Raw genomic sequence first — 12,083 nt, forward strand, 5'->3', positions numbered from 1 at the left:
ATACACACACACATACATACACACATATGCCTGTGTATTTGTTTGCACATATGTAACCACTTCTATTCCTAGTCTTTCAAAAAATGAGCCCCATTTAATGATTGACATGAAGCTGATTAAATACCAATACACAGGAGTTCTCTCTTCCTATTAGTAACAATTGTCACCATATGAATGATTGCGTGGTTGTGTGATCAGTCTTCATGGACAGTAAATACTCTAAGCTTTCTAGTCTTACAGATAGCCAGTGACAATACATAAATGAAAGGGTGCTCCAATGATACTTTATTTTTTGAAGAAATAGGTCAATGACTCAGGAGGTGGCTCAGATGGCAAAGTACTCATCATGCAAGTATGAGGACCTGAGGTCAATCCCCAGAACCTATATAATAAGCTGGATGTGGCAGTGTGTGCTTGTTATCTCAGCACTTATGAGGTGAAGACAGGCAGATCTCTGGGACTCACTGGCCAGCCTGTCTCGCCTACTTGGCAAGTTCCAGGCCAATGAGAGATGCTGCATCAAAAAAAAAAAAAAAAAGTAGCTAGTGCCCAAGGGACAACACTCAAGGTTGTTCTCTTGCCTCCATACAAATGTACAGGGGTGCATCTATGCATGCACTTGTACATATGGAGAGAGAGACCGACCAGGCCATAATTTGATGATCTTGGTTTAGGACCAGATCCTATTTAGATATGTGTAGGTCTATGAAAGGTTAAAGAATGTCTCAGTGCAGGCAAAACAAAACAACATATGGCCAAAAATGTTTATATAAGATATTGAGGTGCTAGGGGAATAGCTTAGTAGTTAAAGGCATTTTCCTGGAAAGCCTGCCAGCCTGGAGTTGGCCAGTGTTCAGTTCCCTAAGTACCTACATAATACCAAATGCACAAAGTGGTGTATGCATCTGGAGGGTGTCTGAAGTGGCAAGAGGTCCTGGCATGCCCATTCTTTCTCTTTTAATTGATGTGATTGCAAATATATAAAAACATCTTAAAAACATACTAAATCAAGTCATGTCATGAGAAGGAAGAAGAAGCAAATAAAATAAACTCTAAAGGCTAAAATAGTATGTTTTGTTGACCAAGAACTTGAGAAGTTTCTAGTATCACATGCAAAAGAAAAAGAAGCACACATTCAAAGAGTTCCTGTTATCTGAGTCCTTATGCCAATTTCTGTGATAGAAAAAGTTCTCTTTGGCCAGCAACTCCAGATGACGTTTCTCACATGGGACCTTATGTAGGCGACATTGAGTGATATCCCTAACAACCAGTTTACAACAGATGTGTAAACAGTTTGCAAACAGTTCTGTTTCATAAAACCGTCAATAAAAGGCAAAGTTAAAACTTAAATGTGAAAGAAATTATGCACTTATGTCAAAATATGTAGAACTGTGGGTGGATTAAAAGTTTTTTCTTTGTGATTTTTTTTTTCCCTCAAATAGCAGCTTTATTTAATCCCTCTTAATTTTTACAAATGAGATTAGGGATTTAGATGACATGAATATATCCTCTCCTTTTTTTCCATCTCTCCCAGGAGTTGACAAGTTCTAAAAAGCTTAAATTTTTTTCTGTACAGATTCCCAGGCAAGTTTACAAATTTGCCCATTAAAAACAGAAGAAAAAGGGGAAAATAAAACACTATTAAAGGACAGATGGTCTACATTTATGACAAAATATTCTCTTTTTTTTTGTTTTGTTTTTGAGAGTCTTTCTATGTAGCATAAACTTGTTTTGAACTCATGACCTTCCTGTCTCAGCCTCCTGAGTGATGAAATTATAAGTTTGTGTCATCCCACCTGGTCTTCCCTTTTTCTTAAGTGGAAGGAATGTTAAAGTCTTTCAGATGTGATCAGTCACTTCTGATGGCAGTCATCAGAAGGCAAAGAAGGTGAAAGCTGAGGCCCTCACTCTGTTGTTTCACTCTGTGAGGATGTTAGCACCTAACACTATGGATGATGCTTTATTCGCCCTACTCTTCAGTGTGGCCAACAGAGATGGGTAGATACCTGTGGAGGAAGTGAATGAAACTACATGCTCTCTACTTAGCAAAAACTTCAATGAAAGTAGTGAAAGAACACTGAAACCCAACAGCATTTTCCAAGTTACAAACTGAATTAACTTTCCTGTACTTTGTTCAATATAGAACCTATTTAGAGGGCAATAATAGAATAGATTCCATCAACACATGTATGAATGAAACATATGATATGGGAAGGGCTAGTGAGCATCCAAAAACCCAAGGCAAAGACAGAGGGTCAGCAAAGAGGACTCTGGAGTCTTAGAAACATGTTTTCTTTTTTGTTTTGTTTTTTTGAGGTAGAGTTTTACTATGGCCCAGGCTGACCTGGGATTCACAAGGTAGTCTCAGGCTGGCCTCGAACTCATGATGCTCCTCCTACCTCTGGGATTAAAGGCATGTGCCACCATGCCCAGCTTGAAACATGGGGTTTTAATAGTATATAGCCAGAGAAAATGAACCCTTGAAGTCCGGCATTAGGAGCAACCTTAACCCCCACCCCCACCCCCATCTGTTCATGTTAGAACCTGCTGTCCTTTCCTGGTAATTACTCACCTTCTAGTATTCTAGGTGATAGAGACCTTACTACTTACAAAAGGAAGATGCATATCTTTTGAAGAGCTCATATTTATTTATACATTCATTTCAAAGTTACAGCCATTAAAACCAAGTATGATAGCATATTCTTGTAATCCTATCACTCAGGAGACTGAGGCAGGAAGATTGATGGTTTCAGGCCAACCTGGGCTACATAGTGAGACTCTGTCTCAAAAACAAATGAAAGAGCCAGGTGTGGTGGTTCACACCTTTAATTGTAGCACTCTGGAGACTCAGCAAGGATAACCAGCAAGACAGAGAGGCCAGCTAGAACTACAGAGTGACTTCCAGGTCAGCCTCAACTACAGTAAGACTATGCTTCAAGAACAAAAAAGAAGAAGGAAGGAAGGAAGGAAGGAAGGGGGGGAGGGAAGGAGGGAGGGAAGGAAGGAAGGAGAGGAAGGAAGGGGAGGAAGGAAGAAAGGAAGGAAGGAAGAAAGGAAGGAAGGAAGGAGGGAAGGAAGGAGGAAGGGAAGGAAGGAAAGAAGACAACCAATTAGCTAAACAAAAGTTACAACAAACACCAAAAGTAGTCATTAAATAGATGGAAAAGCAAAAATTTTTCACTGTGGAACCTGAATCCTTGTGGAGATTAGAAATATATTACTAGATAAAAAGTAAATTTATGTTGGTAAGAACCATGGAGAACAATGCAGGATAAAGGCTTCAGAGAATAAAATTAAAGAAAAAACATTTTTATAGATATTTTTATTTATTTATGTTTTACTTATTTGAGAGAGAGAGAGAGAGAGAGAGAGAGAGAGAAACCTAAGCAGACAGCAAGAGTGAGTATGGGTATGCCAAGATCTTCTGCCATTGCAAACAAATTACAGACACATGAGCCACTTAGTACATCTAGCTTTATGAGAGTACTGGAGAATCGAACCCAGGTGGTCAGGCTTTGCAAGCAAGTGTCTTTAACCACTGACCCATCTCTCCACCCAAAGAAGAATATGTTGGAGAGTCTAGCCAAGGGGGTTTCTCTTAGCAAGTGATATGAAATCCTAACCTTCCCATCAGTTGTGTTTTCTGAAACAATTTCAAGTAAAGCTAAAATACCTTCATTTCAACATATATATATATTTTAACTTAACTCATTTATTTCTATAGTAGACATCCATAGGTCTATCATTAATTTCCGCCCAAACATGGCTTTTGGAATGTTCACATTTGTCTCTGTGCTCTTAGACAAACAATCCTGACCCCCAAACCACATCACTCTTGAAACGGTTGTTTGGGGCCAATCAAAGCTGTGCTGCTTTCCCTTTTCATTTGGTGACTGGATTAGTTACAGTTATGTCTCTAATCACATTAGCATTCTTGATGATGACACAAGTCCATTTTTTAGACAGAAACAGCTCAGGAATTGTCAAAAAATCCAGTCTCATCCTACTGTACACATGTGCAGTAGACATTCACATGTCTCCTCTGTCAAGGAAGCATGGATGAGTTCTGAAAAATCAGTGGGATTTAAAAGTAGTAAGGGAGCAACTATCCTAGTGACAGGTTTATCTGCATAGGTAATAGCAAAAAATATACTATGTGCTCAGGTTGCAATAAAAATACACATTTTGGTGTTTTTCCAAAATAAAAATAAGTTAATGTAAAAGGTCAAAAGCAGCTATGTATAGTAGTTTCGGGCCTGTAATTACAGCACTTGGAGAGGCTAAGAAAGTAGGATTGCCAGGAGTTCAAAGCCAGCCTAGGCTACAAAGTGAATTACAGTCCAGCTTGGTGTAAAGAATACCACTTTGTCTGAAGAAAACCAGTATGTGTCTACACCTATTATGGAAATGTAAGCTTTCAACTTTATAACCAATACTAAAAGTTTAGTGTAATTTTTACTCATTTGGTGTGAGTATGTGTATGCACAGACACATGTGCCTTCCTCCCTACACTTGTAACCATCTGACATGTCAGTCACCAAGGATGAGGTCTCCGTGGGGCATATATGGTTTCACGAGTTTTAGGTCTGGATAACTCACACCAACTTCAATTCACAATCCTTGGAGACCAAATTACTGAGATGTCAAAGGTAAATTTAGAAACACAAGCACATTCAAAACACATGGATCTTTTCATTCACAGATGTGGAAGACAAGTGGTAGCTTGTGGAAGTGGGGGGAAAGGTGTGGAAAAATAAACGAAATCTATGGAACTTAAAAGAAATTAAACCAGGATAAGTCTGGGGAATCAAGGTAAAACTGAAGCTCTTTCACATGGGCAGTGACTATTTCTGTGTTGCGAATTCTCATTACTATCCATGCAGAGACAATCGAGTGCCACAGAGATTGCGTTACCTTCCACTTTCATATAGGGTTTCCACTGGTAGAACCATCCCCGGAAAGGCTTGCTGTTATATTCTGCACACTGCTGGGCTCGGAAATCCAAGCTATTTTCACTGCAAGGGTTAACGTTGCATAGCTTGTAATTACGACTAGATCCTGGACAGAACTTGCCACCATACTGAGGCCTAGAAGTAGAATTCAAGAACTTTAATGCTAGCAACATTTCATTATTAGCCACATGCAGGAAGAAAGGACAAACATGAGGAGCAATGTCATGGCATGTACATAGTTTATTCTGTAGGTGGAAATACATAGCTTACAACTTGACCCATCCCTGCTTGCATCCTCTGCAGACATAACAAATCAATCAAGGAGTTCCTTTCCTTTTAGCAGAAATGATTAAATGACTGCTGCATCTCTTTTAACCTAGTCTTAAGCAACTATTACCTTTTTTTTTTTTTTTTTTTTTGGTTTTTCGAGGTAGGGTCTCACTGTAGCCCAGGCTGACCTGGAATTCACTATGGAGTCTCAGGGTGGCCTCAAACTCACAGCAATCCTCCCACCTCTGCCTCCCGAGTGCTGGGATTAAAGGCGTGCGCCACCACGCCTGGCAACTATTACCTTTTTGTATGTATATCAAGTCATACTTATTTGCCATCTCATTTTCTATTCTGGAACTTTTCTTGCTGACTGGTGCAAAGGATATATTATTTATTATTATCATTATTGCTTTTTTGAGGTAGGGTTTCACTCTAGTCCAGGCTGACCTGGAACTCACTATGTAGTTTCAGGGTGGCCTTGAACTCATGGTGATCCTCCTACCTCTGCCTCCCAAGTGCTGGGATTAAAGGTGTGCACCACCATGCCTGAATGCAAAGGATATTCTTGACACTCAGTTGCTTTGTGTACCTGGATATTGTGTGAACACACCTAAATGATCTCAGTATGCATATGTGTGCATACACTATGTGCTGGCATCAGAAGCTTGAAGAGCACACCTGCCCTGCATCTCACTGTTCTTCAATTTCCTGATATTTTCTTTGTTGTCCCCCAGTGTCCATAGACCTGTTACCACAAGGCAGGTCATGATGCTTGCATGTGCCATGTTCTCCAGTCCATATTTGTCATCCTTGAGCTTAGGTCCTGACTATTTCCTGACTCTGTAGACTACATTCTGGACAAGGGAAAGCATCCCCTTGTTTTCATTAACACAATCACTTTCTAACTTTAGGGAAAGCATCCCCTTGTTTTCATTAACACAATCACTTTCTAACTTTAGGGAAAGCATCCCCTTGTTTTCATTAACACAATCACTTTCTAACTTTGCAGGTGGCTTAGTACTTTCTTGGCAAGCACAATGGGAAACAGATTGCAAGAGTTGGGAATCCCATTAGAACAAAAAATGATTATGATCTAATGGTAAGTTCCTTCAAAGCTTAGTTGGCAAACTTATATTTGAAAACACTAGGAAGTAAAATAAAGGGGGAAAAAATCATGGCAATCATACTGAAAATTCCTACCCATCCTTCTCTGACACAGCCATTGATTCCTTCCATTCTCCCTTTCCATAACTTTCTCCCAAGGCTGAAACTCAACTGTGGATAACTGCATATAAAAATCTGATGCCAATGGGTCACATGAAAGGAGACTCTAGGATCATAACTGTATGTGATTAAAATTCCTTGTCTCTGGAGGAAGCACAGGCATGCTATAAACCACCCCTGGATCCGTTGCAGCATATTTTGTTGAGTCCTCCTAACAGCACGCGAAGATGGATCCAACAGATGCAGACGGGGTCACACTGCCAGAATGAGATATCTATGCTCCTTCAAACATTCTGGAGCAAAACTGCTTCAACCTGCAGAAGGCATATGGCGAGATCATGTCCCTGAAGACTTCTCAACTGTCATTTATATAAGTGTTTAGTAAGCAGTAAAGTGCATTATCATGGCCTCAGTATTCCCAGATATCTTTACAAGGCACATTTAAAACTAATTCTCAATGCAATGTTTTCTGACTCAGATTTAAGTAATGTGGACATTTTCATTTCTTGAGGTGAAAGAGCACCACGATGTGTTACTTTTCAACGAGTACAACTGTAAGGCTGAAAGGCCTCCAAATCTTATAGCCTTCTCTCACTTGATAGATGAAGTGAAAAACGGGCTGCTGGACCCCAGCAAACTTGCTGAATGAAGACTGCACAGCTCAACCTCAGACCTTTGGATTTTGTCCCAGATTCTTTTCCAGCTCAATTATGCTGGCAAGTTAGCTGAGGGAGGTAACAGGGGACTGCATGGGAAGTGGGAGGAAGAGAGCACACAGTGGTTAGGGAGCTGGACTTTGACAATAAGACAGACCTGGATTTAAACAGTCTGTGCGCTTCTGTAGGCAGTTTTCTTTAGCCTTTTCTCCTGTAAAGGTGGGGGGGGGGGTGATGCTTCTAAAGACTTTGGAGCATAATTACCTTAATTAAATTGTAACCATTATAAATAGTTCAAAGTTTCATACTGCATGCCACCCTATGCTAGCTGGCTTTAAAATACACATGCATCTCATTGTTCATTATGAGATAAGGTCACAGTAATAAAAAATAGTGACTGCTAGGAATTCTGGATTTTCTTTTTAATCTTCCAATTCAGGTAAGTTTTTCTGCATTTTTGTCTTTGTGGCCATGGTTTATACATGTGGCTATGTTTATTCAGGCATGTTGATGCATGCAGGTGGGTGAGTACACCTGTACATGCGTGCATGCATTTCTGATCTTGGAAATCATCCTTAGGAAGGAATATCAACTCTTCTGAGACAGGGTTCCTCATTGGCCTGGAGCTAGAAATTAGGCGAGTGCTGGTCAGGGAGCCCCGTGGGTCCACCTTTTCTACCTCCCCAGTGCTGGTAGTATAGGCACATGGCACCACATTCAACATTCAGTGAAGGTATTAGGGATCAAGCTCAGGTCTTCACACACATGGGGCAAACATTTTAGCAACTGAACTATCTCACCAGCCATATATATATTTAATTTGAGGTAGACTTATACATTATAGGTCAGGCTCTTCTCCAACTCACAATCCTCCTGATTTTGCTTCCTAAATGGTGGATGGCATGCACCATCACCACCCTTGGATTTCTACAGTTTTATGAATAACTATTAGATAAATTAACAGAAAATGTCCCATATTGTCCCTTGCTGTAGCAAGTTCCTCACCATGAAAAATAAAAACAAACACAGACAGAAAGCAAAAATCCCTACATAGCATTTTGTCCTTTTATTTTTCTATGAAGCATAACTATATTTGGTTTTGCATAATTTATCCTGATTACAAATGCTTATAATATTAATTGCATATGTGGGTATTAAAATCACTTGGGGATCTCTGTTAACTACATATACATATACCCATGTGTATATGTGTGAGATTACTTGGCACCTCTACAGACTTTAAAATTTTTATTTTTATTTTTTTTAAATTTTAGAGAGGAGAGAGAGAGAGAACAGAGAGAATTGGCACGTCAGCGCTTCAGCCACTACAATTGAACTTCAGACGCTTGTGCCACCTAGTGGGCATGGATGACCTTGTGCTTGCTTCACCTTTGTACATCTGCATAAGGTAGGATCTGCAGAGCAGACCATGTTGGGTCCTTAGGATTTGTAGCAAGAACCTTAACTGTTAAGCCATCTTTCCATCCTGACCTTTTTCTTTTTTTTCTTAAGAACATACTTTGTATGGATGAATCATGTGTTAGTACCATCATTTTCCCTCCACTAAGGACCCTTCTCAGTGTGATTGTAGGTATTTCCCATGAGGCTGTGGGTTATGAATTGTGACAGCAGCAGTCAGTCACGGGATGGGAGGTATGCCATCTAAACCTGTGGCTCTTATAATCTTTTTTGACCCCTCTTCTGAAAAAATTCCTGAGCCATGGTGGGTGTGTTTTAAGTCTACTTCAGAGAAAAGCTCTTGGGAGCTTCTAGACTTTTTCTTTGATATGTGTTGAGCATCCTCAGTGTCTGTCTCCTTTCTTTGGCACTGACTGTCAGTCTCACCATGGAAGCAACACTCTTGCTTAACATTGGTTATATGGATATTAGAATCATCTGGGAAACTCTGTTAAATACATGTACATGAACTCATGTATATGTGTAAGAGATTCCCTGGCACTTTTACAGACTTTATTTTTCAAATTTTTATTAACAACTTCCATGATTATAAACAATACCCCATATACCCTCCCCTACTTTCCCCTTTGAAATTCCATTCTCCATCATATCCTCTCCCCATCTCAATCAGTCTGTCTTTTATTTTGATGTCATGATCTTTTCCTCCTCTTATGATGGTCTTGTGTAGGTAGTGTTGGGCACTGTGAGGTCATGGATATCCGGATCATTTTGTGTCTATGGATTTTTTTTTTTTTTTTTTTTTTTTTTGGTTTTTCGAGGTAGGGTCTCACTTTAGCTCAGGCTGACCTGGAATTCTCTATGTAGTCTCAAGGTGGCCTCAAACTCATGGTGATCCTCCTACCTCTGCCTCCCAAGTACGCCACCATGCCCAGCAACTTTTTTTTGAGACAGAGAGGGTCTCATGTACTCTAGACTGGCTTGGTACTCTCGATGTAGCCAAGAAACAAGGATAAACTTAAACTTCTGGTCCTCCTACCTTTACCCCTCAAGTGTTGGGATTATAGCTATAGGCCACCATCACACAATGTATACAGTATTGGGATTAAATCTAAGGCTCCATGCATGCTAGGCAAGAACTCTACAAACTGAACTATTTCCCCAGCCCTCACAGACTTCAATAAGAATACATGATATATTTCTGTTTCCAAAAGAAACCAGCATGTATTTTGAAGTGCCCTGGTGACTTTAATAATTGAACCTGGAAATCATCAGTCAGGCCCCAGGCTCAGTTCAGTTATTCTTCTGGCTCCACAGCATCCTCCACACTCCACATGCTAAGTGGAACTAGTGTAAGTTGTGCACAATTCTTTCCCAAATAGACTTGTGCTTTAGAAAAGTTCTGCAATGCCTTAATATGTCACTTTTAAATTTCTCTTTTATAAAATATTTTATTATTTATTTATTTGAGGGGGCAAAGAGGAAGGGAGAAGAGCCAGATAGAATGGGTGCGCCAGGGCCTCCAGCCACTGCAAATGAACTCCAGATGCATGTGCCCCTTTGTGCGTCTGGTTTACGTGGATTCTGGGGAATTGAACCGAGGTCCTTAGGCTTCGCAGGCAAATGCCTTAACCTCTAAGCCAATTCCTCAGCCCACTCTTAAATATCTTGAACTCAAATCTCTTATAGAGATTTTCTTAGTCTGTTTTACAGTATGATCATTTAGTAGGCAGGGAGCCAGGGAAAATCTCAAAGGTTAAGACTGTGGGACCCTTGTCAGACTCTGCCATTGCCAGGTTTGTATGCTATAAGCAGGATCTCCTGCTTCCCTCTGTGGCCCATTTGTAAAATAACTGGATTAGACAAGGTTTTGACTGATGGGTCATTTCCAACATGATTGGGAGCAAGGGCATACAGAAAGTATTCTGGGAGACTCTAGAGGCACAGAGGGCACCCTAGAAAACAGAGAGCAGGTGAAATAAAAATGCACACTAGAGTCTTGCGATAACAGAAGCAGCCATGTATGCTTGACATTGGCCATTTGGGGATCAGATAACCTTTAAACTCTTGTAAGGTTTTTTTTTTTTTTTTTTTTTTTTGCTGTTTTTAAAATACAATGTGGTACATCTACAAATCAGCCAGGCTTAATTTATTTTCATGAAACAAAACACATTCTTGGAAAAATATCATTATATGAAATAGAAACCTCGAACTGTTTCTCAGAAGAGAAATGAAAATGGTTAAGCTGAGTGATGTGACAGAACCAAATGCTAGTACTTAAGGGAAGAAAGACATTAGTAACTTGAAATTAGGAAGGGGGAAACAAAATCCAGCTTCGCTTTGTTACAACAAAGTGAATTAAGAGCAGAGAGAGAACAATTAACTCAATTGTCTTGGGATAGGATATCATCTACTTGTTTTATCTGTGACTTCATGCATAGAAAGTAAACACTATCCTGATTATATTTAATCTTGCTCAACATAACAAAACTACAGAGTGGAAATATTTTAGTGATTAATTCTTTTATTAGGCATCTTTAAAATTATGATGGGATGTTTCTATAAACAATGCCCTATTATAATGAAAGTTCTCAATCTCATTGATATGAGAAAGGTTTTAATTTAAATCTCAGGGGTATCATTCATGCACTTTACCAGCAGAGCTAGTAAATTAGGTAATCGATTTTTTTTTCCCTTGGGAAAATACTGAGATTGTAAAATGTTGTGAAGTATGAAAACCAGACCCATGAAATATGCTTCAGAAATGCAAAGTAATATGATTCTATTCTATCTAAGACATGGGCTACATCTGAAGTATAAGAAGGGTGGTTTTGATAATCTGGTATAAATTATGGATGTAGTTCAAGCTGTCCTCTCATTATGCCTAGTTACTTGGTCTGATGAATCCCAACTAAAGATGAATTTTGCCTTCTATAGTACATGGTATTTCTGTTTGTCACAATCTGGGGAATGGAGAGACAGAAGGATTTTATTATCATCAAGTGGTTAGAGATGTCAGGGATGCTAACCACCCCATAATATAAAGAATAAATCCCATGAGGATTTTCTAGCTCTCATGCTAATAGTACTGAGGTAAAAAAAAAATAAAAATAAAAATAAGTAAATAACCCCCACCACCACCACCACCAACAACAACAAAACACCTCTGGGTTTGCTGGGCTATTATAAGTAATCCCAGTTAAGAGACTGTGGGAGAATTATAAATTCAAGGCCTGCCTGGGGTATAGAAGAAGTTCAAGTCAAGACCATCATAGGCAATTTAGTAAAAGCTAATCTCAAAATAATAAGTAAAAAGAGGGCTCAGGTTGGAGTACTTGGAATAGCAGCATATAGGAGACCCTAGAGCACTCAGTACTGTGAAAGAAGAGAGAGAGAGAGAGGAAAGAAAGGAGAGAGAGAGAGGAAAAAAAAAAGTAAGAAAGACAGAGAGGGGAAGGAGAAGGGAGGAGAAGGGAAAAGAGGAGAAAAATCTAGATTAGCCCAAGATATCTCAAGAGCTTAATACATCATGGTGAAAGTACTTCCAAACTGTCTCTTACGTTGG

At 39.5% G+C, this 12,083-nt stretch overlaps 1 protein-coding gene across 1 annotated transcript in view; it reads right to left on the reverse strand.

Moving 5' to 3' along the window:
• The window catches only part of Adamts18 (ADAM metallopeptidase with thrombospondin type 1 motif 18), a 150,278-nt gene that overhangs the window by 48,582 nt on the left and 89,613 nt on the right, over positions 1-12,083 (reverse strand). Inside the window, exon 11 of the mRNA XM_045140600.1 lies at positions 4,915-5,087. Coding sequence (XP_044996535.1) covers positions 4,915-5,087 — 173 coding nt within the window. The remainder of the gene's footprint in view (positions 1-4,914; positions 5,088-12,083) is intronic.

Source organism: Jaculus jaculus, chromosome 1 (assembly GCF_020740685.1).
Source record: "Jaculus jaculus isolate mJacJac1 chromosome 1, mJacJac1.mat.Y.cur, whole genome shotgun sequence".
Classification (NCBI taxonomy): Eukaryota; Metazoa; Chordata; class Mammalia; order Rodentia; family Dipodidae; genus Jaculus; species Jaculus jaculus.